This window comes from Amblyomma americanum, chromosome 3 (assembly GCF_052857255.1).
Source record: "Amblyomma americanum isolate KBUSLIRL-KWMA chromosome 3, ASM5285725v1, whole genome shotgun sequence".
NCBI lineage: Eukaryota > Metazoa > Arthropoda > Arachnida > Ixodida > Ixodidae > Amblyomma > Amblyomma americanum.
Window position 1 is genome coordinate 139,746,101 of NC_135499.1, and position 23,778 is coordinate 139,769,878.

A 23,778-nucleotide genomic window follows, 5' to 3' on the forward strand; every position below is an offset into this window, starting at 1 on the left:
GAGCCATATAATGTATTAATAAATGTTCATTGCGGAGCTAATCCGTTGGCGTCGGTGGTTCAGTAGCTGCCCTTGCTGGCCGCGGAAACAGGATCGAGGGAAACGAAGATACGGATTATCAGGTGATCTTGCCACGGCTGCCTACCGGACGTGTGGTTTTAAACACACTTTTTCTGCACGGTGATGTTCGTGTTAGGCCCTTTCGGGTCGAGGATTTTCGTGATGCGCTGGCCCAGGCTGGTACGCTCCCTGACGTGGTGGCTTTGGGGGGCGTACCAAATCAACCACGTTTGGGCTGTGACTTTCAAGACCGCTGAAGGAGCCAAGAGGCTTCTCGCCTTCAAGGAACTCAAAGTGAAAGGACGGCGATGTCTTATCATCGATCCGGAAGACCAACAAGTCAAGCTACGGCTCCACTGGATGCTGGAAGGCGTGGCCGACGAAGACATCCGGATGGCTTTTGCTGCGTTCGGAAAGGTAACTGAAGTTACACGGGAACGGTGGCGCGTCCAAGGCGTCCACGACAAGGGATCTACAACACGAACTGTGCTCATAAAACTGAAACCTGGTTTGAAGGTTGACGATCTGCCTCACCAGACACGTGTCGCCGGCGGGTTGGCTCTTGTTGTGGGGCCGGGGGGACCGATGCAGTGCTTGCGCTGTCATGGCACGGGCCACGTTCGGCGAGAATGTGAAGTGCCCCGGTGTTCGAAATGCAGGCGTTACGGCCACGCCGACAGCGACTGCGTCCGCACATACGCAGTGGCAACCGGGCTGGCAATGGGAGTCGACACGACGGAGCACATTATGGACGTCGCCGAGACAGAAGAGGCGGCAAAGGGAACCGACGTGACGACGAAACCGGCGGTGACGACGGAGTCTTCGGGGCACCCGAGCGGCGACGGAAACACGGCCAGTGGCGGTGGGAAGGAACCGGGGACGGTAACTCCTGCAGGGACAAATGAAGGGTCATCCAGCGACGGGACCAGTCATCCGGTTAAAAATGTCGACCAGCCACCGACCAGCGAGGAACAGATGGACCAGAGCGGCGCCCGTGTGACGACCGTCGCCGCCCCAGCCAAGCGACCTCACGACCCGACCGACAACGAAGGGGACAAGCCCGCAGATGGCGGCGTTGAGGAGCCGCCAGCAAAAACAGCCCAGTCCAGGCGATCAACACTCAGGCCAACGCCCAACCTTGCGGCAGGCAAGCGGGTCGCCGAGAAGGCGCCTCCACTGCCTTCGCAGCAGAACCAGGCATCCGCTCCTGACGGCTCCGGTGGTGGCAACGGCGTCTAGCTTCGTGCTAGACGTGAAAGGTGAGCACGGTGCTCTCGGCGTCTTCACACGTTTTAAATATGGCTTCTGCAACCTCCTTGACGTTTGCAACGCTCAATGTCAGAGGTTTTGCCGCTAAGAGGAAGCAGAGCCAAGTGCACCGCATGTTAACAGATCATAATATCGATCTGTTTGCTATACAGGAAACGAAAGTGGAAGGGGAACAAGACACCGAGAGCATCGTGCAACGTTTTACGTCAAGATTCTATGCGGTCGTGAGCCATGCCGTCGGCACATCTGCCGGATGCATTGTGTTTATAAAAAAAGCTGCCTAGCCTCGAGGTGCAGGCGTACACATCGTGCCCGTCGGGTCGTTGCGTAGTAGTGGATTTTGCTTTCGCCTGCTCTGAATGGCGACTAATTTGCGTTTACGCACCTAACGTGGGCGAGGATAGGGTAGCTTTTTTTTTAGAGCATTCAGCATTTCTTAAGCACAGAAAAACATCTGATATTGTTGGGAGATTTTAATTGTGTCTTGAGCGCGGCTGACAAAACCAGCACGCGGTCCCACCGCGATAAAAGCACCGAACTTCTCCGTCGCTTGATCGATAAGTTTGCTTTGGAGGACGTGACTGAATGCGTGGTATACAAGCGCGGCGTGATGTTCACGCACTTCCAACGATGTAGCCATGCCCGCCTTGATAGAATATATGTATCGGTCGACCTGTCGCCAAAGCGTCACAGCTACGATGTTGTTCCTGCAACTTTCTCGGACCACTGCTTGGTGAAATGCACTATAGGCGCGGTAAAACGTAAAAACTCTTTCCAGTAGGACCTCTGGAAATTCAACAATAAGCTTCTGAAAGACGAAATTTTCACCGGGTTTGCACCACAGGAAATTACTAAAATAACCGTTAATGGCAATCGAGCATCTGGAGAAGATGGGAAATTTGCAAACAGCAGATAAAAGTGTATGCAATAGAAAGGGCCAGCTGCATACGTTTTCAAGAAAGGTTAAGCGAGGCACATTTGAAGTCCTTACTGGACAAGTTATTAGCTCAGGAATGCAAGGCATCGGGTGTTTTCAGTGAAGACGTCAGAAAAACCAAGCAAAAGCTAGAAACGATAGAGGAAGAGCGATATCGCGGCGCACTTGTGCGCGCGAGAGCTGAGCAATTCGCCGCGAGCGAAACGCCCACAAAACGGGCGTTAGGAATGGAAAGGGCGCACGCTCGGCGAAACCATGTCGCGGAAATTCAATGGGGCGGTGCCACAGCATCTGACGACAGACAGACAGAAAAACTTTATTCAGCAAGTGAGTTTTAGACCCAGCTGGGTCCCTGGGCCACTGCGCGGTCCCGCACTGCATCAAGTAGGTCATGCCGGGACATGACGTCGGCAGCCCGAGTCACCGCAGCAAGCTGCGATGTCGGGTCTGCAGACATAAGCAGGACCTCCCAGTCCTCCCAGCTCGAGATGGCGTGCTGTCCCCGCGGGGGAGGGTCAGCAGGGCAGCCGAAAAGGATATGGGAGAGTGTGGCGTGGGGGTCACCGCATAGGGAGCATGCAGGGGATGTGCCGCAATAGTGGGATAAAAGCTGAGGGGATGACAGAGAGCGGGTCTGGAGGCGTCTGAAGAGGATGTGTTGGGAGTGCGTAAGAGAGGGGTGGGGAGGAGGGTAAGTCCGACGGTCCAAACGGGGTTTTTGCGTGAGCTCCGCAAAGGTGTGCGCCCGCTCCCTCGAGAATCCTGGATCGAGACTGTCCTGAGCCCGGCAAATCAGACCTCGGGCCAATTTATCGGCAGCCTCGTTTCCAGGGTTCCCAGAGTGAGCCGGCACCCACTGAAGCTCTACCCTGCGCGGTAAATTTTGGGTAGGTGTGTTCAACAATTGCCAGGCAGGGGCGTGAATCCTGCCCCTGGCAAAGTTGGGCAGAGCCGTTTTGGAGTCGCTGAAGATGTATTGGGCGTCCGAATGTGCAAGGGCTAGGGCGATGGCGGTCTCCTCTGCCTCCTCAGGCGTAGAGCCCGAGGGAAGACGGTGAGTTAGGGGGTGAGGTAGGGTTGGATTGTGGGCAACTGCTACCGCTTCATGCGCTGTACATGCGGCATCTACCCAAACGGCATAGTGGGCTTGCCCATAGTACTTATGGAGGGCATTAGCGCGAGCTACGCGGCGAGGGATGTGATATTGGGGATGGACGTTTCGAGGAAGGGGTTTCACAACGAGAGGTGTATGGATGTGTCGAGAGATGGGTATAAGGGTTGACTGGTTAGCGTGTATGTTGATGCGAAGGGAGGAGAGTATATGGCGGCCTGTGGCGCTCGCGGCAAGTCTAAGGTACTATGTCTAAAGGTGCGCGTCAACTAGTTCCTGAAGGGTGTTATGCATGCATAGTGCAAGAAGTTTGGCTGTGCTAGTGCTATGACAGCATTGCAAAGGCTTTTTTTTATTACTATCAAGCGCTTTTCGCTTCGAGGCATGTTGACATGGGAAGATTTAAGGAGATATTTTTAGGGGCCATGCCACGTATTGATGACGCAGACAGAATAAGATTAGAGCTGCCAATTAGCGAACAAGAAGTGGAACAGGCTATTGATAAATTAAACTCAGGAAAGTCACCGGGGCCCGACGGCCTGAGCGCGGCTTTTTATAAAGCTTTCAAGAAGGAACTAGCACCGCTCCTCTCAGTGGTATTTAATGAAGCGTATGTGTTGCATGCTCTGCCTACATCATATGCATCCTCGCATACTGAGCTCATACCAAAAACCGATCAAACAGAAAAACTCAGACAGGTAACATCTTACAGGCCCATAGCCCTCACAAATGTAGACTACAAAATTTATATGAAGGTTCTTGCAGGCAGGCTACAGACCGTAATGCATAAAATAGTCGGACCTCACCAAACGTGTGGGATCAAGGGGCGTTTCATTGTTGAGAATATTCACAAGGCTAGGTGCGTGCTTGAGTGTTGTGACGCAATATATGCTCGGGTCGCCGTTCTTCAGATTGACCTTGAGAAGGCGTTTGACTGTGTGGCGCACGAATTGCTGCTTTGCGTTCTACATTGCATTAACGTTGGTTCTGTTATCAGAGAGGGTGTGGCCATGGCTTACCGTAGCTGCACTACGAGGTTAATAGTAAACAAGACCTTGGGGGCCCCCATTAGTGTGCAGAGATCGGTACGCCAGGGCTGTCCCCTCAGCCCCCTGCTGTTTTGTATTTATATAGAAACCCTCTGCCTAAACATTATAGGAAACGAGGCTATTCATGGTTTCCGTGTGCAGGAATCAGAAGTGAAGCTCTTAGCATACGCAGATGACGTTGCTGTTTTCTGCGTTAACCAAGATAGCATAAACAGGACAATCGAAGCAGTAAAGGGTTTCAGTGAGGTCACCGGAAGTTTGGTGAATTGGGGCAAGTGCCTGGGATTCTGGCACGGAGAATGGCCGTCAACTCCAGCTGTTTTCGCCACCGTTTCTTAGGTGACAACACCCGTGAAATACCTAGATGTTCCACTCGAATTTTACAGAGACACTGAGCCTTTCTGGAAAACACAGGTTGAAGAAACGCGTGAGAAAGCCGAAAAATGGAAGTACTCATTTGTCTGTATTTGCAAGAGCAACTGTGTGCAATTTGTTTTTGATAAGCAAGCTCTGGTACGTGATGCAAGTACTCCACTGCTCACGGTTAAATGTGCAAAAGCTGCACCGTATTCTCGCTGTCTTTATATGGGCCTCAAAATGGGAGAGGTGCAGCCGGACAAATTTGTTCAGGAGCATCAAGGCAGGGGGACTTGGTCTGAGGCACTTGTTCATACGGCAGATAGTAAACAGATTTTTGTTTCTCCGAGACGTTAAAGATCCCTTTCTGCGTACCGTATGCCAAGTCAGGCTCGGGCGTGCTGTGCCAGATTTCATTGTTGGAACGGAGACTATGACTGGAGGTATTTTTGGTTTTCTTAAAGAGGTTGTGTTTAGCGTCAGGTTTTTGACGGCGAGATTTCCAAAAAATTATTTAAGTGGTGTTCAGCGGAAAACATTGTACAAGGATGTATGTGACGGGTTATTTCCGGAACCAATGTACAGGGCAATATGCTCCGGAGGCCCAGGCAGAGATGTCCTGAAACGGGTGAAAAAAATGCAGGTACCACCGGGAACAAAAAATTTCTTCTTCAAGCTTCACACTGAGACTCTGTCTGTAAAATCTTTCCAAGAAAAAAAGGGGTTTTACCTACCTCGGGGATCCCACTGCCTTATATGTAAACAACCAGAAACAATCGACCACGTTTTCTTGCACTGTTGGGAAGGGGTATATTTTTGGGACGTCCTTCAAAGGACCATCAAAAAAGAATTACCATTGGATCCGTATGGAATCCGATTCCTGCCTACAGCAAAAGAAGATGGCATGCCGTTGGATTTAGTAATGCTCGCGGGCCTCCATAGCATAAGGCGATCCCGAATGGCAGGCTTTCATTGTGACCCGGATGCGCGGCCTGCACGATTGTATTTCCGTGAGACAATGCACAAATTATTCGAGGTGCTGGAAACACAAGCATCTCCCCCTGAGTGGCTTTCAAGGCTCGAACCTTTGACGGAACTCAGGGAATTTTAAACTGACAAGGCTTGGCCCCTCTGGGGGCTGTAGGCTACCTTTTTGTAGTTTGGGTGTCTACCCGTGTATGTTTTTGTTGTATTCTGTCGAAGCCCGGCAATAAAAACAAAAAAAAAGCGTCGGTGGTTCAGTGGTAGAATACTCGCCTGCCACGCGGGTGGCCCGGGTTCGATTCCCGGCCGACGCATTTTTTCCCCTAGGCCACTAACATTTTTTTCTTTATTGCCTGGCTTTGGCTCATAACATTTAACCGAAAAAAACATTCAACAAATAACACACAAAACACTATGTACATAAGACACTGTCGTGGTCAGCCAGCATGAGTCTGGCTTCGTCATTCGAAAATTCACGAAGCATACAGAGCGGCTCTAGCCTCGATAGCCACTCGGGAGGCTCCGCAGCTGCACATTCAGAAGATACACCGGATTTTTGCCGTCTTTATAGGGGCTTCCGAATGGGAACGTTGCAGCCGAACGAACCTGTTCCGGCGGGTATAAAGACGGTGGGTTGGGGCTAGGGCAACTCTTTTTAAGGCAGCTGGTGAACCGTTATTTGTTTTTTCGCGACGTCTCCGACCCGTTCTTGCGCACCGTGTGCCAGGTGAGGCTGCGGCGATTGCTGCCCGAGTTTGTTGTTACCACAGAAGAGCTCTCGGGTGGAATTTTTGGTTACTACAAAAAGATTGTAGCAAGTGTTAGGTTTCTTTCAGCGCGTTTTTCTAGCGATTATTTGTATAAAACTAAAAGAAAGAAGTTGTACCATGATCTTTGTGATATTGTTTTCCCAGAGCCTATGTACAGGGCCTTGTACAGTGGAGGTCCGGGAGCTGGTGTTTTAAAAAGGGTAAAGAAAATGCAGGTGCCACCTGGAGTAAAGACCTCCTTTTTTAAATTACACACCGGGACACTCCCAGTTAAAAAGTTTTTGGAAGGAAAGGATTTCTTTTTACCGTGGGGATCGAACTGCATAATTTGTAAACAGCCCGAAACAATAGACCATGTTTTTTTGCATTTCTGGGAAGGGGTTTATTTTTGGGATGTGTTACAAAGGACAATAAAGAAAGCGCTACCACTTGACGCGCAGGGAATTCGTTATTTAAGCACAGACAATGAGGATGGGGTACCATTTGATCTCATAATACTCTTGGGCCTCCACAGTATATGGCGCTCCAGAATGGCAGGCTATTATTGTGACAAAGACGCACGACCTGCCCGAATTTATTTTCGGGAAAGAATGGACTGCTTTCTGGCCATCCAGAAAGCAGCTGCGGAGCCTCCCGAGTGGCTCTCGAGGCTAGAGCCGCTCTGTATGCTTCGTGAATTTTAGTATGACGAAGCCAGACTCATGATGGCTGACCACGACAGTGTCTTATGTACATAGTGTTTTGTGTGTTTTTTGTTGAGTGTTTTTTGTGTAAATGTTATGAGTCAAAGCCAGGCAATAAAGAAAAAAAAAGCGTCGGTGGTTCAGTGGTAGAATACTCGCCTGCCACGCGGGTGGCCCGGGTTCGATTCCCGGCCGACGCATTTTTCTTTCCCTCCAGAAAGCAGCTGCGGAGCCTCCAGAGTGGCTCTCGAGGTTAGAGCCGCTCTGTATGCTTCGTGAATTTTAGAATGACGAAGCCAGACTCATGCTGGCTGACCACGACAGTGTCTTATGTACATAGTGTTTTGTGTGTTTTTTGTTGAATGTTTTTTTGTTAAATGTTATGAGCCAAACAGGCCATAAATAAAAAAAAACATAGGTTTCTGGATGCCGCTTTTTTTGGGCGACTCCAGGTTGCGTTGCTGATGAGCCATATAATGCATTAATAAATGTTCATTGCGGCACTAATCCGTTGGCGTCGGTGGTTCAGTGGTAGAATACTCGCCTGCCACGCGGGTGGCCCGGGCTCGATTCCCGGCCGACGTATTTTTCTTTCCCTACACCACTAACGTGAGCACCCTGACATAGGTTTCTGGATGCCGCTTTTTTGGGCGACTCCAGGTTGCGTTGCTGATGAGCCATATAATGCATTAATAAATGTTCATTGCGGCACTAATCCGTTGGCGTCGGTGGTTCGGTGGTTCAGTGGTAGAATACTCGCCTGCCACGCGGGTGGCCCGGGTTCGATTCCCGGCCGACGTATTTTTCTTTCCCTACACCACTAACGTGAGCACCCTGACATAGGTTTCTGGATGCCGCTTTTTTGGGCGACTCCAGGTTGCGTTGCTGATGAGCCATATAATGCATTAATAAATGTTCATTGCGGCACTAATCCGTTGGCGTCGGTGGTTCAGTGGTAGAATACTCGCCTGCCACGCGGGTGGCCCGGGTTCGATTCCCGGCCGACGCATTTTTCTTTCCCTACACCACTAACGTGAGCACCCTGACATAGGTTTCTGGATGCCGCTTTTTTTGGGCGACTCCAGGTTGCGTTGCTGATGAGCCATATAATGCATTAATAAATGTTCATTGCGGCACTAATCCGTTGGCGTCGGTGGTTCAGTGGTAGAATACTCGCCTGCCACGCGGGTGGCCCGGGCTCTATTCCCGGCCGACGCATTTTTTCCCTACACCACTAACCTGAGCACCCTGACATAGGTTTCTGGATGCCGCTTTTTTTGGGCGACTCCAGGTTGCGTTGCTGATGAGCCATATAATGCATTAATAAATGTTCATTGCGGCACTAATCCGTTGGCGTCGGTGGTTCAGTGGTAGAATACTCGCCTGCCACGCGGGTGGCCCGGGCTCGATTCCCGGCCGACGCATTTTTCTTTCCCTACACCACTAACGTGAGCACCCTGACATAGGTTTCTGGATGCCGCTTTTTTTGGGCGATTCCAGGTTGCGTTGCTGATGAGCCATATAATGCATTAATAAATGTTCATTGCGGCACTAATCCGTTGGCGTCGGTGGTTCAGTGGTAGAATACTCGCCTGCCACGCGGGTGGCCCGGGTTCGATTCCCGGCCGACGCATTTTTTCCCTACACCACTAACCTGAGCACCCTGACATAGGTTTCTGGATGCCGCTTTTTTTTGGGCGACTCCAGGTTGCGTTGCTGATGAGCCATATAATGCATTAATAAATGTTCATTGCGGCGCTAATGCGTTCACGTCGGTGGTTCAGTCTTATGGCATCCGGTTTCTACCTATAGAAAGTGAGGAGGTTCCTTACGACATGTTTATGCTACTGGGCCTCCACAGCATCTGGAAAACGAGAATGGCGGCCAGGCACGCCGACGCAAATGTGCGACCAGTGAGAGAAAACTTTATAGAAAGTGCAGTTTTCCTGAGAGATGTTCTCCGCAGTCAACCCCAGCCGCCGGACTGGGTGGCAGTTATGGATGAACTGATTAACATGAAAAAGTTTTAACCCATTGTCTCGGCCAAAGTGTGGCTAGAGATTTTTATGTATTTTTTACCGGTAATAAAGAAAAAAAGCGTCGGTGGTTCAGTGGTAGAATACTCGCCTGCCACGCGGGTGGCCCGGGTTCGATTCCCGGCCGACGCATTTTTCTTTCCCTACACCACTAACGTGAGCACCCTGACATAGGTTTCTGGATGCCGCTTTTTTTGGGCGACTCCAGGTTGCGTTGCTGATGAGCCATATAATGCATTAATAAATGTTCATTGCGGCACTAATCCGTTGGCGTCGGTGGTTCAGTGGTAAGCAAAGCGGGGGCAGTCTACCGTCGGCGGTTGGCTCGCTGGTTCGTCGGCCGCCTTGGTGCTATCCTCGGAGCTCACACACGTGGCAAGCGTCGAAGGCGGCTTGCCCGCCTCGTCCGTACCAGTCGCTGCTTCCTCCGCCTCGGCGACGTCCATGAGTTCCACGGTGTCGTTCGCCTTTCCGAGACCGGTAGCCGACGCGTAGGTGCGGACGCAGTCCGCGTCCGTGTGTCCATAGCGCCTGCACTGGGAACACCTGGGAACCTTGCAATCTCGGCGAACGTGGCCCGTGCCGTGACAACGCAAGCACTGCATCGGTCGCCCGGGCACAACCACGAGGGCCAGCTCACCGGCTACTCGCAACTGGTGTGGCAAATCATCCACCTTCATTCCAGGCTTCAACTTGAGTAGCACGGTCCTGGTGGTTGAGCCTTTCTCCTTCATCCCTTGGACGCGCCAACGCTCCCGCGTCACCTCCGTCACGTTTCCGAACGCTGCGAAAGCAGTCCTGATGTCTTCGTCAGCCACACCGTGCAGCATCCAATGCAGGCGCAGCTTAACCTGCTGATCCTCCGGGTCGAAAATGATGCACCGGCGTCCTTTCACTTGTAGCTCCTTCAATGCAGCAAGCTTTTTCGTGGCTTCAGCACTGCTGAGCGTCACCGCCCACACATGATTTATCTGATACGCCCCCAACGCCACGACGTCGGGGAGCGCACCAGCGTTGGCGAGGGCGTCCCGAAAATCTTCCACCCGGTAGGGCCTCGCTCGCACGTCACCATGCAGAAACACCGTGTTAAACACAACACGTCCTGTTGGCAGAGTAGGCAGAACAATCTCGTAGTCCTTATCTGCGTCGGCAACAAGCCTGTTTCCGCGGCCAGCAAGGGCCGCAATCGCCGCTCCGCCGGAGCTCATGATCCCGCGTCCGTCACGCTCGGTGGCCGGAAGCTAACGAGACGTCAGGGAACGGGGCCTGCCCAACAGAGCCTGAGGACGTCGGGGCAAAAGAGCCGAGCGAGGACATCCACGAGAAGAGCGGCGCCCGTGCAACTAGCGTCACGCTCCTCGTCACCACACCGGCGAAGCGTCCCCACGACCAGACCAGCCCCGAAGGGGACAAGGTGGTAGCGCCCGGCGTCGAGGAACCCCCTGCAAAGACGGCTCAATCCCGGCGTCCGAAGTTACGGCCGCGCCCGAACCTTTCGGATGACAAGCGTTCCGGCGGCAAGGTACTCCTCGAGCAGGCCGATGTTCTTCTGCCGGATGATACCGGCGGCAACAGTGGCGTCTAGCCGCGCGCTAGACGTGGGAGGTAAGCGCCATGCTGTTGGGTCCTTTCCTTTTAAATTAAAATGGCTCCCGCCTTTCCCTTTAAAGTCGCTACGCTGAATGTACGAGGCCTGGCGACTAGGAAAAAACAAGGTCAGGTGTATCGACTTATTACGGAGCGCGAGATAGATGTATTGGCCGTGCAAGAGACGAAAGTGGACGGCAACGAAGGAACCGACAGCATGGTGCTGCGTTTCACGACTAGATTTTTTGCTGTCGTCAGTCATGCAGTGGGGACATCTGCTGGTTGCGTGCTCTTTGTAAAGAAGATCCCGGGGCTAGAGGTGCAAGCATATTTTTCGTGTGTGTCTGGCCGGTGTATTGTCCTTGACTTTTCCCTTAATAGCATTGAGTGGCGCATTGTTGTCGTGTATGCACCGAATGGGGTAGAGGAAAGAGTTGCTTTTTTCCAAAGCCTCCTAGAACGCGTTTGCACGGAAAGGCAGCTCATCGTCTTAGGTGACTTCAATTGTGTCCTAAATGCTCGCGATAAGTCAAGCATCCGAGGGTTTCGAGACAGGAGCACTGAAGTGTTGATCAGAATTATTGATAACGGAAACCTCGAAGATGTGGCTGAATGTCTTGAGGGTGCGCGGGCAGTGAAGTTCACCCATTTTCAGGGCTCAAGCCATGCACGGCTGGACCGCATTTATACATCAGTTGACCTTGCCCCTGTATGCAGCCAGTACGAAGTTGTGGGAGTGTCCTTCTCAAACCACTGTTTAGTTGAGTGCTGCCTCGGAAGTGTCAAGCGAAGCAAGGCATTTTCATGGGAAATGTGGAAGCTAAACAACACGCTTCTTCGCGACGATGTCTACTACCGAGCAGTAAAGGATGAAATAGGAAAAATAAACCCGTGCAAGAACCTGAAGATATGGCAGCAGTGGGAGTTAAGCAAAGAATCTTTAAAAATCAAAGCAATAGAAAGGGCCTCTTGTATACGGTATAAGGAAAAACAAGACGAAGCTGAGTTAAAGGCACTACTGGAAACGTTGCTGAAGCAGGAATGCAAGGCGCCTGGGAAATGGATTGAAGATGTCAGGAAAACCAAGCAAAAGAGAACTCATGGAAGAACGGCGTTATCGCGGAGCACTGGTGAGGGCGAGGGCGGAAGACACAGCTGCTGGCGAAGCGCCATCAAAACGTGCTCTCGGTTTAGAAAAAGCCCACGCTGAAAGTAATCACATCGATAAAATAGAATGGGGGGGTATCTTATCGGCAGACAATGACCACATCGAAGCAGCCTTTACACAATTCTACCAGAGGCTTTTTTCGTGGCATCCGGCAGACGCAGTTGCATTTAAGCATCAGTTCCTTGGTGTAGTGCCACGGCTGGACGAAGAAAGGAAAAAGAAAATGGAACTAGAAATAACTGAAAACGAAGTAGGGCATGCGATAGATGAATTAAACCTCGGAAAATCACCAGGACCAGATGGATTCAGTGCGGCATTTTATAAAGAATTTAAGCACGAAATTGCCCCGGTGCTATGTACAATGTTTAACGAAGCCTATGGAATAAACTTTTTGCCTCCGTCTTTTGGGACCTCTCATACGGTACTCATATTGAAAACTGATGATATAGAGAAATTAAAATCTGTTACCGCATATCGACCGATAGCACTCACTAATGTGGACTACAAAATTTTTATGAAGGTATTGGCGCGAAGACTACAGACAGTGATAAAGGAAATTGTTGGACCCCATCAGACATGTGGAATAAAAGGGCGATCGATTTTTTCCAACATTCACAAAGCACGCAGTGTACTTGAAACCTGCGATGCAATTAATGGGCGGGTGGCCATGCTTCAGATTGATCTCGAAAAAGCTTTTGATTGTGTTTCTCATGAAATCTTGTTTTCCGTTTTAGACCATGTGAATGTCGGTTCAGTTATCCGCGAGGGTGTAGCCCTGGCGTATCGAAACTGCACGACAAGATTGATTGTTAACAAGTGCTTGGGGGCCCCCATTAGCGTGCAGCGTTCGGTGCGTCAGGGCTGCCCCCTCAGCCCACTCTTATTTTGTATTTACATCGAAACACTGTGTAGGAAAATATTAGAAGACAATAGTATTAATGGCTTTAGGTTGCAAGCTGCTGAAGTTAAGCTGTTGGCGTATGCTGACGACGTTGCTGTATTCACGGTTGATCAGGAGAGCATAAGCGAAGCTGTCGGGTGTGTACGCGAGTTCAGCGAAGTCACCGGTAGCGGGGTTAATTGGTCCAAATGCCTCGGACTCTGGCATGGATGGTGGCCATCCCACCCGGACCATTTTGCCAACGTACCGTGGACGACGACACCGGGCAAGTATTTGGGCGTTCCGCTCGATGCTTATCGCGAAAGCGAGGAGTATTGGAAACAGCAAACGAAAGAAGCACGTGACAGAGCTGGAAAATGGAAAGGCACCAATCTCTCCATTTTCGCCAGAGCTACAGTCTGCAACCTGTTTTTTATTAGCAAGCTCTGGTATGTGATGCAGGTTTTGCATTGCTCTCGGGTGCACATTCAGAAGTTACACCGGATTTTTGCCGTCTTTATATGGGCTTCCGAATGGGAACGTTGCAGCAGAACGAACCTATTCCGGCGGGTAAAAGACGGGGGGTTGGGGCTAGGGCACCTCTTTTTAAGGCAGCTGGTGAACCGTTTTTTGTTTTTTCGCGACGTCTCAGACCCGTTCTTGCGCACCGTGTGCCAGGTCAGGCTGCGGCGATTGCTGCCCGAGTTTGTTGTTACCACAGAAGAGTTCTCGGGTGGAATTTTTGGTTACTACAAAGAGATTGTAGCAAGTGTTAGGTTTCTTTCAGCGCGTTTTTCTAGCGATTATTTGTATAAAACTAAAAGAAAGAAGTTGTACCATGATCTTTGTGATATTGTTTTCCCAGAGCCTATGTACAGGGCCTTGTACAGTGGAGGTCCTGGAGCTGATGTTTTAAAAAGGGTAAAGAAAATGCAGGTGCCACCAGGAGTAAAGACCTTCTTTTTTAAATTACACACCGGGACACTCCCAGTTAAAAAGTTTTTGGAAGGAAAGGATTTCTTTTTACCGTGGGGATCGAACTGCTTAATTTGTAAACAGCCCGAAACAATAGACCATGTTTTTTTGCATTGCTGGGAAGGGGTTTATTTTTGGGATGTGTTACAAAGGACAATAAAGAAAGAGCTACCACTTGACGCGCAGGGAATTCGTTATTTAAGCACAGACAATGAGGATGGGGTACCATTTGATCTCATAATGCTCTTGGGCCTCATCAGTATATGGCGCTCCAGAATGGCAGGCTATTATTGTGACAAAGACGCACGACCTGCACGCATTTATTTTCGGGAAAGAATGGACTGCTTTCTGGCCATCCAGAAAGCAACTGCGGAGCCTCCCGAGTGGCTCTCGAGGCTAGAGCCGCTCTGTAGGCTTCGTGAATTTTAGTATGACGAAGCCAGACTCATGATGGCTGACCACGACAGTGTCGTATGTACATAGCGTTTTGTGTGTTTTTTGTTGAGTGTTTTTTGTGTAAATGTTATGTGTCGCAGCCAGGCAATAAAGAAAAAAAAAAGCGTCGGTGGTTCAGTGGTAGAATACTCGCCTGCCACGCGGGTGGCCCGGGTTCGATTCCCGGCCGACGCATTTTTCTTTCCCTACACCACTAACGTGAGAACCCTGACATAGGTTTCTGGATGCCGCTTTTTTTGGGCGACTCCAGGTTTCGTTGCTGATGAGCCATATAATGCATTAATAAATGTTCATTGCGGCACTAATCCGTTGGCGTCGGTGGTTCAGTGGTAGAATACTCGCCTGCCACGCGGGTGGCCCGGGTTCGATTCCCGGCCGACGCATTTTTCTTTCCCTACACCACTAACGTGAGCACCCTGACATAGGTTTCTGGATGCCGCTTTTTTTGGGCGACTCCAGGTTTCGTTGCTGATGAGCCATATAATGCATTAATAAATGTTCATTGCGGCACTAATCCGTTGGCGTCGGTGGTTCAGTGGCAGAAATATTCGCCTGCCACGCGGGTGGCCCGGGTTCGATTCCCGGCCGACGCATTTTTCTTTCCCTACACCACTAACGTGAGCACCCTGACATAGGTTTCTGGATGCCGCTTTTTTTGGGCGACTCCAGGTTTCGTTGCTGATGAGCCATATAATGCATTAATAAATGTTCATTGCGGCACTAATCCGTTGGCGTCGGTGGTTCAGTGGCAGAAATATTCGCCTGCCACGCGGGTGGCCCGGGTTCGATTCCCGGCCGACGCATTTTTCTTTCCCTACACCACTAACGTGAGCACCCTGACATAGGTTTCTGGATGCCGCTTTTTTTGGGCGACTCCAGGTTGCGTTGCTGATGAGCCATATAATGCATTATAAATGTTCATTGCGGCACTAATCCGTTGGCGTCGGTGGTTCAGTGGTAGAATACTCGCCTGCCACGCGGGTGGCCCGGGTTCGATTCCCGGCCGACGCATTTTTCTTTCCCTACACCACTAACGTGAGCACCCTGACATAGGTTTCTGGATGCCGCTTTTTTTGGGCGACTCCAGGTTTCGTTGCTGATGAGCCATATCATGCATTAATAAATGTTCATTGCGGCACTAATCCGTTGGCGTCGGTGGTTCAGTGGTAGAATACTCGCCTGCCACGCGGGTGGCCCGGGTTCGATTCCCGGCCGACGCATTTTTCTTTCCCTACACCACTAACGTGAGCACCCTGACATAGGTTTCTGGATGCCGCTTTTTTTGGGCGACTCCAGGTTTCCTTGCTGATGAGCCATATAATGCATTAATAAATGTTCATTGCGGCACTAATCCGTTGGCGTCGGTGGTTCAGTGGTAGAATACTCGCCTGCCACGCGGGTGGCCCGGGTTCGATTCCCGGCCGACGCATTTTTCTTTCCCTACACCACTAACGTGAGCACCCTGACATAGGTTTCTGGATGCCGCTTTTTTTGGGCGACTCCAGGTTTCGTTGCTGATGAGCCATATAATGCATTAATAAATGTTCATTGCGGCACTAATCCGTTGGCGTCGGTGGTTCAGTGGTAGAATACTCGCCTGCCACGCGGGTGGCCCGGGTTCGATTCCCGGCCGACGCATTTTTCTTTCCCTACACCACTAACGTGAGCACCCTGACATAGGTTTCTGGATGCCGCTTTTTTTGGGCGACTCCAGGTTTCGTTGCTGATGAGCCATATAATGCATTAATAAATGTTCATTGCGGCACTAATCCGTTGGCGTCGGTGGTTCAGTGGCAGAAATATTCGCCTGCCACGCGGGTGGCACGGGTTCGATTCCCGGCCGACGCATTTTTCTTTCCCTACACCACTAACGTGAGCACCCTGACATAGGTTTCTGGATGCCGCTTTTTTTGGGCGACTCCAGGTTTCGTTGCTGATGAGCCATATAATGCATTAATAAATGTTCATTGCGGCACTAATCCGTTGGCGTCGGTGGTTCAGTGGCAGAAATATTCGCCTGCCACGCGGGTGGCCCGGGTTCGATTCCCGGCCGACGCATTTTTCTTTCCCTACACCACTAACGTGAGCACCCTGACATAGGTTTCTGGATGCCGCTTTTTTTGGGCGACTCCAGGTTGCGTTGCTGATGAGCCATATAATGCATTAATAAATGTTCATTGCGGCACTAATCCGTTGGCGTCGGTGGTTCAGTGGTAGAATACTCGCCTGCCACGCGGGTGGCCCGGGTTCGATTCCCGGCCGACGCATTTTTCTTTCCCTACACCACTAACGTGAGCACCCTGACATAGGTTTCTGGATGCCGCTTTTTTTGGGCGACTCCAGGTTTCGTTGCTGATGAGCCATATAATGCATTAATTAATGTTCATTGCGGCACTAATCCGTTGGCGTCGGTGGTTCAGTGGCAGAAATATTCGCCTGCCACGCGGGTGGCCCGGGCTCGATTCCCGGCCGACGCATTTTTCTTTCCCTACACCACTAACGTGAGCACCCTGACATAGGTTTCTGGATGCCGCTTTTTTTGGGCGACTCCAGGTTGCGTTGCTGATGAGCCATATAATGCATTAATAAATGTTCATTGCGGCACTAATCCGTTGGCGTCGGTGGTTCAGTGGTAGAATACTCGCCTGCCATGCGGGTGGCCCGGGTTCGATTCCCGGCCGACGCATTTTTCTTTCCCTACACCACTAACGTGAGCACCCTGACATAGGTTTCTGGATGCCGCTTTTTTTGGGCGACTCCAGGTTTCGTTGCTGATGAGCCATATAATGCATTAATAAATGTTCATTGCGGCACTAATCCGTTGGCGTCGGTGGTTCAGTGGTAGAATACTCGCCTGCCACGCGGGTGGCCCGGGTTCGATTCCCGGCCGACGCATTTTTCTTTCCCTACACCACTAACCTGAGCACCCTGACATAGGTTTCTGGATGCCGCTTTTTTTGGGCGACTCCAGGTTTCGTTGCTGATGAGCCATATAATGCATTAATAAATGTTCATTGCGGCACTAATCCGTTGGCGTCGGTGGTTCAGTGGTAGAATACTCGCCTGCCACGCGGGTGGCCCGGGTTCGATTCCCGGCCGACGCATTTTTCTTTCCCTACACCACTAACGTGAGCACCCTGACATAGGTTTCTGGATGCCGCTTTTTTTGGGCGACTCCAGGTGTCGTTGCTGATGAGCCATATAATGCATTAATAAATGTTCATTGCGGCACTAATCCGTTGGCGTCGGTGGTTCAGTGGTAGAATACTCGCCTGCCACGCGGGTGGCCCGGGTTCGATTCCCGGCCGACGCATTTTTCTTTCCCTACACCACTAACGTGAGCACCCTGACATAGGTTTCTGGATGCCGCTTTTTTTGGGCGACTCCAGGTTTCGTTGCTGATGAGCCATATAATGCATTAATAAATGTTCATTGCGGCACTAATCCGTTGGCGTCGGTGGTTCAGTGGTAGAATACTCGCCTGCCACGCGGGTGGCCCGGGTTCGATTCCCGGCCGACGCATTTTTCTTTCCCTACACCACTAACCTGAGCACCCTGACATAGGTTTCTGGATGCCGCTTTTTTTGGGCGACTCCAGGTTTCGTTGCTGATGAGCCATATAATGCATTAATAAATGTTCATTGCGGCACTAATCCGTTGGCGTCGGTGGTTCAGTGGTAGAATACTCGCCTGCCACGCGGGTGGCCCGGGTTCGATTCCCGGCCGACGCATTTTTCTTTCCCTACACCACTAACCTGAGCACCCTGACATAGGTTTCTGGATGCCGCTTTTTTTGGGCGACTCCAGGTTTCGTTGCTGATGAGCCATATAATGCATTAATAAATGTTCATTGCGGCACTAATCCGTTGGCGTCGGTGGTTCAGTGGTAGAATACTTGCCTGCCACGCGGGTGGCCCGGGTTCGATTCCCGGCCGACGCATTTTTCTTTCCCTACACCACTAACGTGAGCACCCTGACATAGGTTTCTGGATGCCGCTTTTTTTGGGCGACTCCAGGCTTCGTTGCTGATGAGCCATATAATGCATTAATAAATGTTCATTGCGGCACTAATCCGTTGGCGTCGGTGGTTCAGTGGTAGAATACTCGCCTGCCACGCGGGTGGCCCGGGTTCGATTCCCGGCCGACGCATTTTTCTTTCCCTACACCACTAACCTGAGCACCCTGACATAGGTTTCTGGATGCCGCTTTTTTTTGGGCGACTCCAGGTTTCGTTGCTGATGAGCCATATAATGCATTAATAAATGTTCATTGCGGCACTAATCCGTTGGCGTCGGTGGTTCAGTGGTAGAATACTCGCCTGCCACGCGGGTGGCCCGGGCTCGATTCCCGGCCGACGCATTTTTCTTTCCCTACACCACTAACGTGAGCACCCTGACATAGGTTTCTGGATGCCGCTTTTTTTGGGCGACTCCAGGTTTCGTTGCTGATGAGCCATATAATGCATTAATAAATGTTCATTGCGGCACTACTCCGTTGGCGTCGGTGGTTCAGTGGTAGAATACTCGCCTGCCACGCGGGTGGCCCGGGTTCGATTCCCGGCCGACGCATTTTTCTTTCCCTACACCACTAACGTGAGCACCCTGACATAGGTTTCTGGATGCCGCTTTTTTTGGGCGACTCCAGGTTTCGTTGCTGATGAGCCATATAATGCATTAATAAATGTTCATTGCGGCACTAATCCGTTGGCGTCGGTGGTTCAGTGGTAGAATACTCGCCTGCCACGCGGGTGGCCCGGGTTCGATTCCCGGCCGACGCATTTTTCTTTCCCTACACCACTAACCTGAGCACCCTGACATAGGTTTCTGGATGCCGATTTTTTTGGGCGACTCCAGGTTTCGTTGCTGATGAGCCATATAATGCATTAATAAATGTTCATTGCGGCACTAATCCGTTGGCGTCGGTGGTTCAGTGGCAGAAATATTCGCCTGCCACGCGGGTGGCCCGGGTTCGATTCCCGGCCGACGCATTTTTCTTTCCCTACACCACTAACGTGAGCACCCTGACATAGGTTTCTGGATGCCGCTTTTTTTGGGCGACTCCAGGTTGCGTTGCTGATGAGCCATATAATGCATTAATAAATGTTCATTGCGGCACTAATCCGTTGGCGTCGGTGGTTCAGTGGTAGAATACTCGCCTGCCACGCGGGTGGCCCGGGCTCGATTCCCGGCCGACGCATTTTTCTTTCCCTACACCACTAACGTGAGCACCCTGACATAGGTTTCTGGATGCCGCTTTTTTTGGGCGACTCCAGGTTTCGTTGCTGATGAGCCATATAATGCATTAATAAATGTTCATTGCGGCACTAATCCGTTGGCGTCGGTGGTTCAGTGGTAGAATACTCGCCTGCCACGCGGGTGGCCCGGGCTCGATTCCCGGCCGACGCATTTTTCTTTCCCTACACCACTAACGTGAGCACCCTGACATAGGTTTCTGGATGCCGCTTTTTTTGGGCGACTCCAGGTTTCGTTGCTGATGAGCCATATAATGCATTAATAAATGTTCATTGCGGCACTAATCCGTTGGCGTCGGTGGTTCAGTGGTAGAATACTCGCCTGCCACGCGGGTGGCCCGGGCTCGATTCCCGGCCGACGCATTTTTCTTTCCCTACACCACTAACGTGAGCACCCTGACATAGGTTTCTGGATGCCGCTTTTTTTGGGCGACTCCAGGTTGCGTTGCTGATGAGCCATATAATGCATTAATAAATGTTCATTGCGGCACTAATCCGTTGGCGTCGGTGGTTCAGTGGTAGAATACTCGCCTGCCACGCGGGTGGCCCGGGCTCGATTCCCGGCCGACGCATTTTTCTTTCCCTACACCACTAACGTGAGCACCCTGACATAGGTTTCTGGATGCCGCTTTTTTTGGGCGACTCCAGGTTTCGTTGCTGATGAGCCATATAATGCATTAATAAATGTTCATTGCGGCACTAATCCGTTGGCGTCGGTGGTTCAGTGGCAGAAATATTCGCCTGCCACGCGGGTGGCCCGGGTTCGATTCCCGGCCGACGCATTTTTCTTTCCCTACACCACTAACGTGAGCACCCTGACATAGGTTTCTGGATGCCGCTTTTTTTGGCGACTCCAGGTTGCGTTGCTGATGAGCCATATAATGCATTAATAAATGTTCATTGCGGCACTAATCCGTTGGCGTCGGTGGTTCAGTGGTAGAATACTCGCCTGCCACGCGGGTGGCCCGGGCTCGATTCCCGGCCGACGCATTTTTCTTTCCCTACACCACTAACGTGAGCACCCTGACATAGGTTTCTGGATGCCGCTTTTTTTGGGCGACTCCAGGTTTCGTTGCTGATGAGCCATATAATGCATTAATAAATGTTCATTGCGGCACTAATCCGTTGGCGTCGGTGGTTCAGTGGCAGAAATATTCGCCTGCCACGCGGGTGGCCCGGGTTCGATTCCCGGCCGACGCATTTTTCTTTCCCTACACCACTAACGTGAGCACCCTGACATAGGTTTCTGGATGCCGCTTTTTTTGGGCGACTCCAGGTTGCGTTGCTGATGAGCCATATAATGCATTAATAAATGTTCATTGCGGCACTAATCCGTTGGCGTCGGTGGTTCAGTGGTAGAATACTCGCCTGCCACGCGGGTGGCCCGTGTTCGATTCCCGGCCGACGCATTTTTCTTTCCCTACACCACTAACCTGAGCACCCTGACATAGGTTTCTGGATGCCGCTTTTTTTGGGCGACTCCAGGTTTCGTTGCTGATGAGCCATATAATGCATTAATAAATGTTCATTGCGGCACTAATCCGTTGGCGTCGGTGGTTCAGTGGCAGAAATATTCGCCTGCCACGCGGGTGGCCCGGGTTCGATTCCCGGCCGACGCCTTTTTCTTTCCCTACACCACTAACGTGAGCACCCTGACATAGGTTTCTGGATGCCGCTTTTTTTGGGCGACTCCAGGTTGCGTTGCTGATGAGCCATATAATGCATTATAAATGTTCATTCCGGCGCTAATCCGTTGGCGTCGGTGGTTCGGTGGTAGAATACTCGCCTGCCACGCGGGTGGCCCGGGTTCGATTCCCGGCCGACGCATTTTTCTTTCCCTACACCACTAACGTGAGCACCCTGACATAGGTTTCTGGATGCCGCTTTTTTTGGGCGACTCCAGGTTTCGTTGCTGATGAGCCATATCATGCATTAATAAATGTTCATTGCGGCACTAATCCGTTGGCGTCGGTGGTTCAGTGGTAGAATACTCGCCTGCCACGCGGGTGGCCCGGGTTCGATTCCCGGCCGACGCATTTTTCTTTCCCTACACCACTAACGTGAGCACCCTGACATAGGTTTCTGGATGCCGCTTTTTTTGGGCGACTCCAGGTTTCGTTGCTGATGAGCCATATAATGCATTAATAAATGTTCATTGCGGCACTAATCCGTTGGCGTTGGTGGTTCAGTGGTAGAATACTCGCCTGCCACGCGGGTGGCCCGGGTTCGATTCCCGGCCGACGCATTTTTCTTTCCCTACACCACTAACGTGAGCACCCTGACATAGGTTTCTGGATGCCGCTTTTTTTGGGCGACTCCAGGTTTCGTTGCTGATGAGCCATATAATGCATTAATAAATGTTCATTGCGGCACTAATCCGTTGGCGTCGGTGGTTCAGTGGCAGAAATATTCGCCTGCCACGCGGGTGGCACGGGTTCGATTCCCGGCCGACGCATTTTTCTTTCCCTACACCACTAACGTGAGCACCCTGACATAGGTTTCTGGATGCCGCTTTTTTTGGGCGACTCCAGGTTTCGTTGCTGATGAGCCATATAATGCATTAATAAATGTTCATTGCGGCACTAATCCGTTGGCGTCGGTGGTTCAGTGGCAGAAATATTCGCCTGCCACGCGGGTGGCCCGGGTTCGATTCCCGGCCGACGCATTTTTCTTTCCCTACACCACTAACGTGAGCACCCTGACATAGGTTTCTGGATGCCGCTTTTTTTGGGCGACTCCAGGTTGCGTTGCTGATGAGCCATATAATGCATTAATAAATGTTCATTGCGGCACTAATCCGTTGGCGTCGGTGGTTCAGTGGTAGAATACTCGCCTGCCACGCGGGTGGCCCGGGTTCGATTCCCGGCCGACGCATTTTTCTTTCCCTACACCACTAACGTGAGCACCCTGACATAGGTTTCTGGATGCCGCTTTTTTTGGGCGACTCCAGGTTGCGTTGCTGATGAGCCATATAATGCATTAATAAATGTTCATTGCGGCACTAATCCGTTGGCGTCGGTGGTTCAGTGGTAGAATACTCGCCTGCCACGCGGGTGGCCCGGGTTCGATTCCCGGCCGACGCATTTTTCTTTCCCTACACCACTAACGTGAGCACCCTGACATAGGTTTCTGGATGCCGCTTTTTTTGGGCGACTCCAGGTTTCGTTGCTGATGAGCCATATAATGCATTAATAAATGTTCATTGCGGCACTAATCCGTTGGCGTCGGTGGTTCAGTGGTAGAATACTCGCCTGCCACGCGGGTGGCCCGGGTTCGATTCCCGGCCGACGCATTTTTCTTTCCCTACACCACTAACCTGAGCACCCTGACATAGGTTTCTGGATGCCGCTATTTTTGGGCGACTCCAGGTTTCGTTGCTGATGAGCCATATAATGCATTAATAAATGTTCATTGCGGCACTAATCCGTTGGCGTCGGTGGTTCAGTGCGGCTCTAGCCTCGAGAGCCACTCGGGAGGCTCCGCAGTTGCTTTCTGGATGGCCAGAAAGCAGTCCATCCTTTCCCGAAAATAAATGCGGGCAGGTCGTGCGTCTTTGTCACAATAATAGCCTGCCATTCTGGAGCGCCATATACTGTGGAGGCCCAAGAGCATTATGAGATCAAATGGTACCCCATCCTCATTGTCTGTGCTTAAATAACGAATTCCCTGCGCGTCAAGTGGTAGCTCTTTCTTTATTGTCCTTTGTAACACATCCCAAAAATAAACCCCTTCCCAGCAATGCAAAAAAACATGGTCTATTGTTTCGGGCTGTTTACAAATTAAGCAGTTCGATCCCCACGGCAAAAAGAAATCCTTTCCTTCCAAAAACTTTTTAACTGGGAGTGTCCCGGTGTGTAATTTAAAAAAGAAGGTCTTTACTCCTGGTGGCACCTGCATTTTCTTTACCCTTTTTAAAACATCAGCTCCAGGACCTCCACTGTACAAGGCCCTGTACATAGGCTCTGGGAAAACAATATCACAAAGATCATGGTACAACTTCTTTCTTTTAGTTTTATACAAATAATCGCTAGAAAAACGCGCTGAAAGAAACCTAACACTTGCTACAATCTCTTTGTAGTAACCAAAAATTCCACCCGAGAGCTCTTCTGTGGTAACAACAAACTCGGGCAGCAAACGCCGCAGCCTGACCTGGCACACGGTGCGCAAGAACGGGTCTGAGACGTCGCGAAAAAACAAAAAACGGT

General features: G+C 51.1%; 1 protein-coding gene and 50 non-coding genes across 51 annotated transcripts; 50 read left to right on the plus strand and 1 right to left on the minus strand.

The window, feature by feature from the left end:
* The first annotated feature begins 6,010 nt into the window (after positions 1–6,010).
* On the plus strand, positions 6,011–6,081 carry TRNAG-GCC (transfer RNA glycine (anticodon GCC)). The gene has a single exon. It is a non-coding gene; the product is annotated as a tRNA-Gly (tRNA).
* A 1,268-nt stretch (positions 6,082–7,349) lies between these two features.
* Positions 7,350–7,420, plus strand: TRNAG-GCC (transfer RNA glycine (anticodon GCC)). The gene has a single exon. It is a non-coding gene; the product is annotated as a tRNA-Gly (tRNA).
* Positions 7,421–7,734: 314 nt separating this feature from the next.
* On the plus strand, positions 7,735–7,805 carry TRNAG-GCC (transfer RNA glycine (anticodon GCC)). The gene has a single exon. It is a non-coding gene; the product is annotated as a tRNA-Gly (tRNA).
* Positions 7,806–7,942: 137 nt separating this feature from the next.
* Positions 7,943–8,021, plus strand: TRNAG-GCC (transfer RNA glycine (anticodon GCC)). The gene has a single exon. It is a non-coding gene; the product is annotated as a tRNA-Gly (tRNA).
* A 137-nt stretch (positions 8,022–8,158) lies between these two features.
* Positions 8,159–8,229, plus strand: TRNAG-GCC (transfer RNA glycine (anticodon GCC)). The gene has a single exon. It is a non-coding gene; the product is annotated as a tRNA-Gly (tRNA).
* Positions 8,230–8,367: 138 nt separating this feature from the next.
* On the plus strand, positions 8,368–8,438 carry TRNAG-GCC (transfer RNA glycine (anticodon GCC)). Its single transcript has one exon. It is a non-coding gene; the product is annotated as a tRNA-Gly (tRNA).
* A 135-nt stretch (positions 8,439–8,573) lies between these two features.
* Positions 8,574–8,644, plus strand: TRNAG-GCC (transfer RNA glycine (anticodon GCC)). The gene has a single exon. It is a non-coding gene; the product is annotated as a tRNA-Gly (tRNA).
* Positions 8,645–8,782: 138 nt separating this feature from the next.
* Positions 8,783–8,853, plus strand: TRNAG-GCC (transfer RNA glycine (anticodon GCC)). Its single transcript has one exon. It is a non-coding gene; the product is annotated as a tRNA-Gly (tRNA).
* Positions 8,854–9,317: 464 nt separating this feature from the next.
* On the plus strand, positions 9,318–9,388 carry TRNAG-GCC (transfer RNA glycine (anticodon GCC)). The gene has a single exon. It is a non-coding gene; the product is annotated as a tRNA-Gly (tRNA).
* Positions 9,389–9,537: 149 nt separating this feature from the next.
* Positions 9,538–10,490, minus strand: LOC144124159 (uncharacterized). Its single transcript, XM_077656817.1, has one exon. It carries the CDS (start codon positions 10,462–10,464, stop codon positions 9,538–9,540), a length of 927 nt encoding a protein of 308 aa, XP_077512943.1. The 5' UTR covers positions 10,465–10,490.
* A 3,935-nt stretch (positions 10,491–14,425) lies between these two features.
* TRNAG-GCC (transfer RNA glycine (anticodon GCC)) lies at positions 14,426–14,496 on the plus strand. The gene has a single exon. It is a non-coding gene; the product is annotated as a tRNA-Gly (tRNA).
* A 138-nt stretch (positions 14,497–14,634) lies between these two features.
* Positions 14,635–14,705, plus strand: TRNAG-GCC (transfer RNA glycine (anticodon GCC)). Its single transcript has one exon. It is a non-coding gene; the product is annotated as a tRNA-Gly (tRNA).
* A 138-nt stretch (positions 14,706–14,843) lies between these two features.
* TRNAG-GCC (transfer RNA glycine (anticodon GCC)) lies at positions 14,844–14,915 on the plus strand. The gene has a single exon. It is a non-coding gene; the product is annotated as a tRNA-Gly (tRNA).
* Positions 14,916–15,053: 138 nt separating this feature from the next.
* On the plus strand, positions 15,054–15,125 carry TRNAG-GCC (transfer RNA glycine (anticodon GCC)). The gene has a single exon. It is a non-coding gene; the product is annotated as a tRNA-Gly (tRNA).
* Positions 15,126–15,262: 137 nt separating this feature from the next.
* TRNAG-GCC (transfer RNA glycine (anticodon GCC)) lies at positions 15,263–15,333 on the plus strand. Its single transcript has one exon. It is a non-coding gene; the product is annotated as a tRNA-Gly (tRNA).
* A 138-nt stretch (positions 15,334–15,471) lies between these two features.
* TRNAG-GCC (transfer RNA glycine (anticodon GCC)) lies at positions 15,472–15,542 on the plus strand. The gene has a single exon. It is a non-coding gene; the product is annotated as a tRNA-Gly (tRNA).
* Positions 15,543–15,680: 138 nt separating this feature from the next.
* Positions 15,681–15,751, plus strand: TRNAG-GCC (transfer RNA glycine (anticodon GCC)). The gene has a single exon. It is a non-coding gene; the product is annotated as a tRNA-Gly (tRNA).
* A 138-nt stretch (positions 15,752–15,889) lies between these two features.
* Positions 15,890–15,960, plus strand: TRNAG-GCC (transfer RNA glycine (anticodon GCC)). Its single transcript has one exon. It is a non-coding gene; the product is annotated as a tRNA-Gly (tRNA).
* A 138-nt stretch (positions 15,961–16,098) lies between these two features.
* On the plus strand, positions 16,099–16,170 carry TRNAG-GCC (transfer RNA glycine (anticodon GCC)). The gene has a single exon. It is a non-coding gene; the product is annotated as a tRNA-Gly (tRNA).
* Positions 16,171–16,308: 138 nt separating this feature from the next.
* TRNAG-GCC (transfer RNA glycine (anticodon GCC)) lies at positions 16,309–16,380 on the plus strand. Its single transcript has one exon. It is a non-coding gene; the product is annotated as a tRNA-Gly (tRNA).
* Positions 16,381–16,518: 138 nt separating this feature from the next.
* On the plus strand, positions 16,519–16,589 carry TRNAG-GCC (transfer RNA glycine (anticodon GCC)). The gene has a single exon. It is a non-coding gene; the product is annotated as a tRNA-Gly (tRNA).
* Positions 16,590–16,727: 138 nt separating this feature from the next.
* On the plus strand, positions 16,728–16,799 carry TRNAG-GCC (transfer RNA glycine (anticodon GCC)). The gene has a single exon. It is a non-coding gene; the product is annotated as a tRNA-Gly (tRNA).
* Positions 16,800–16,937: 138 nt separating this feature from the next.
* TRNAG-GCC (transfer RNA glycine (anticodon GCC)) lies at positions 16,938–17,008 on the plus strand. Its single transcript has one exon. It is a non-coding gene; the product is annotated as a tRNA-Gly (tRNA).
* Positions 17,009–17,146: 138 nt separating this feature from the next.
* TRNAG-GCC (transfer RNA glycine (anticodon GCC)) lies at positions 17,147–17,217 on the plus strand. The gene has a single exon. It is a non-coding gene; the product is annotated as a tRNA-Gly (tRNA).
* A 138-nt stretch (positions 17,218–17,355) lies between these two features.
* On the plus strand, positions 17,356–17,426 carry TRNAG-GCC (transfer RNA glycine (anticodon GCC)). Its single transcript has one exon. It is a non-coding gene; the product is annotated as a tRNA-Gly (tRNA).
* Positions 17,427–17,564: 138 nt separating this feature from the next.
* Positions 17,565–17,635, plus strand: TRNAG-GCC (transfer RNA glycine (anticodon GCC)). The gene has a single exon. It is a non-coding gene; the product is annotated as a tRNA-Gly (tRNA).
* A 138-nt stretch (positions 17,636–17,773) lies between these two features.
* Positions 17,774–17,844, plus strand: TRNAG-GCC (transfer RNA glycine (anticodon GCC)). The gene has a single exon. It is a non-coding gene; the product is annotated as a tRNA-Gly (tRNA).
* Positions 17,845–17,982: 138 nt separating this feature from the next.
* On the plus strand, positions 17,983–18,053 carry TRNAG-GCC (transfer RNA glycine (anticodon GCC)). The gene has a single exon. It is a non-coding gene; the product is annotated as a tRNA-Gly (tRNA).
* A 138-nt stretch (positions 18,054–18,191) lies between these two features.
* TRNAG-GCC (transfer RNA glycine (anticodon GCC)) lies at positions 18,192–18,262 on the plus strand. The gene has a single exon. It is a non-coding gene; the product is annotated as a tRNA-Gly (tRNA).
* A 138-nt stretch (positions 18,263–18,400) lies between these two features.
* On the plus strand, positions 18,401–18,471 carry TRNAG-GCC (transfer RNA glycine (anticodon GCC)). The gene has a single exon. It is a non-coding gene; the product is annotated as a tRNA-Gly (tRNA).
* Positions 18,472–18,610: 139 nt separating this feature from the next.
* Positions 18,611–18,681, plus strand: TRNAG-GCC (transfer RNA glycine (anticodon GCC)). The gene has a single exon. It is a non-coding gene; the product is annotated as a tRNA-Gly (tRNA).
* Positions 18,682–18,819: 138 nt separating this feature from the next.
* On the plus strand, positions 18,820–18,890 carry TRNAG-GCC (transfer RNA glycine (anticodon GCC)). Its single transcript has one exon. It is a non-coding gene; the product is annotated as a tRNA-Gly (tRNA).
* A 138-nt stretch (positions 18,891–19,028) lies between these two features.
* Positions 19,029–19,099, plus strand: TRNAG-GCC (transfer RNA glycine (anticodon GCC)). The gene has a single exon. It is a non-coding gene; the product is annotated as a tRNA-Gly (tRNA).
* Positions 19,100–19,237: 138 nt separating this feature from the next.
* Positions 19,238–19,309, plus strand: TRNAG-GCC (transfer RNA glycine (anticodon GCC)). The gene has a single exon. It is a non-coding gene; the product is annotated as a tRNA-Gly (tRNA).
* A 138-nt stretch (positions 19,310–19,447) lies between these two features.
* TRNAG-GCC (transfer RNA glycine (anticodon GCC)) lies at positions 19,448–19,518 on the plus strand. Its single transcript has one exon. It is a non-coding gene; the product is annotated as a tRNA-Gly (tRNA).
* A 138-nt stretch (positions 19,519–19,656) lies between these two features.
* TRNAG-GCC (transfer RNA glycine (anticodon GCC)) lies at positions 19,657–19,727 on the plus strand. The gene has a single exon. It is a non-coding gene; the product is annotated as a tRNA-Gly (tRNA).
* A 138-nt stretch (positions 19,728–19,865) lies between these two features.
* TRNAG-GCC (transfer RNA glycine (anticodon GCC)) lies at positions 19,866–19,936 on the plus strand. The gene has a single exon. It is a non-coding gene; the product is annotated as a tRNA-Gly (tRNA).
* A 138-nt stretch (positions 19,937–20,074) lies between these two features.
* Positions 20,075–20,145, plus strand: TRNAG-GCC (transfer RNA glycine (anticodon GCC)). Its single transcript has one exon. It is a non-coding gene; the product is annotated as a tRNA-Gly (tRNA).
* Positions 20,146–20,283: 138 nt separating this feature from the next.
* Positions 20,284–20,355, plus strand: TRNAG-GCC (transfer RNA glycine (anticodon GCC)). The gene has a single exon. It is a non-coding gene; the product is annotated as a tRNA-Gly (tRNA).
* Positions 20,356–20,492: 137 nt separating this feature from the next.
* TRNAG-GCC (transfer RNA glycine (anticodon GCC)) lies at positions 20,493–20,563 on the plus strand. The gene has a single exon. It is a non-coding gene; the product is annotated as a tRNA-Gly (tRNA).
* A 138-nt stretch (positions 20,564–20,701) lies between these two features.
* Positions 20,702–20,773, plus strand: TRNAG-GCC (transfer RNA glycine (anticodon GCC)). The gene has a single exon. It is a non-coding gene; the product is annotated as a tRNA-Gly (tRNA).
* A 138-nt stretch (positions 20,774–20,911) lies between these two features.
* Positions 20,912–20,982, plus strand: TRNAG-GCC (transfer RNA glycine (anticodon GCC)). Its single transcript has one exon. It is a non-coding gene; the product is annotated as a tRNA-Gly (tRNA).
* Positions 20,983–21,120: 138 nt separating this feature from the next.
* TRNAG-GCC (transfer RNA glycine (anticodon GCC)) lies at positions 21,121–21,192 on the plus strand. Its single transcript has one exon. It is a non-coding gene; the product is annotated as a tRNA-Gly (tRNA).
* A 137-nt stretch (positions 21,193–21,329) lies between these two features.
* Positions 21,330–21,400, plus strand: TRNAG-GCC (transfer RNA glycine (anticodon GCC)). The gene has a single exon. It is a non-coding gene; the product is annotated as a tRNA-Gly (tRNA).
* A 138-nt stretch (positions 21,401–21,538) lies between these two features.
* On the plus strand, positions 21,539–21,609 carry TRNAG-GCC (transfer RNA glycine (anticodon GCC)). The gene has a single exon. It is a non-coding gene; the product is annotated as a tRNA-Gly (tRNA).
* A 138-nt stretch (positions 21,610–21,747) lies between these two features.
* Positions 21,748–21,818, plus strand: TRNAG-GCC (transfer RNA glycine (anticodon GCC)). The gene has a single exon. It is a non-coding gene; the product is annotated as a tRNA-Gly (tRNA).
* Positions 21,819–21,956: 138 nt separating this feature from the next.
* Positions 21,957–22,028, plus strand: TRNAG-GCC (transfer RNA glycine (anticodon GCC)). The gene has a single exon. It is a non-coding gene; the product is annotated as a tRNA-Gly (tRNA).
* A 138-nt stretch (positions 22,029–22,166) lies between these two features.
* Positions 22,167–22,238, plus strand: TRNAG-GCC (transfer RNA glycine (anticodon GCC)). The gene has a single exon. It is a non-coding gene; the product is annotated as a tRNA-Gly (tRNA).
* A 138-nt stretch (positions 22,239–22,376) lies between these two features.
* On the plus strand, positions 22,377–22,447 carry TRNAG-GCC (transfer RNA glycine (anticodon GCC)). The gene has a single exon. It is a non-coding gene; the product is annotated as a tRNA-Gly (tRNA).
* Positions 22,448–22,585: 138 nt separating this feature from the next.
* TRNAG-GCC (transfer RNA glycine (anticodon GCC)) lies at positions 22,586–22,656 on the plus strand. Its single transcript has one exon. It is a non-coding gene; the product is annotated as a tRNA-Gly (tRNA).
* A 138-nt stretch (positions 22,657–22,794) lies between these two features.
* Positions 22,795–22,865, plus strand: TRNAG-GCC (transfer RNA glycine (anticodon GCC)). Its single transcript has one exon. It is a non-coding gene; the product is annotated as a tRNA-Gly (tRNA).
* Positions 22,866–23,778: the final 913 nt, after the last annotated feature.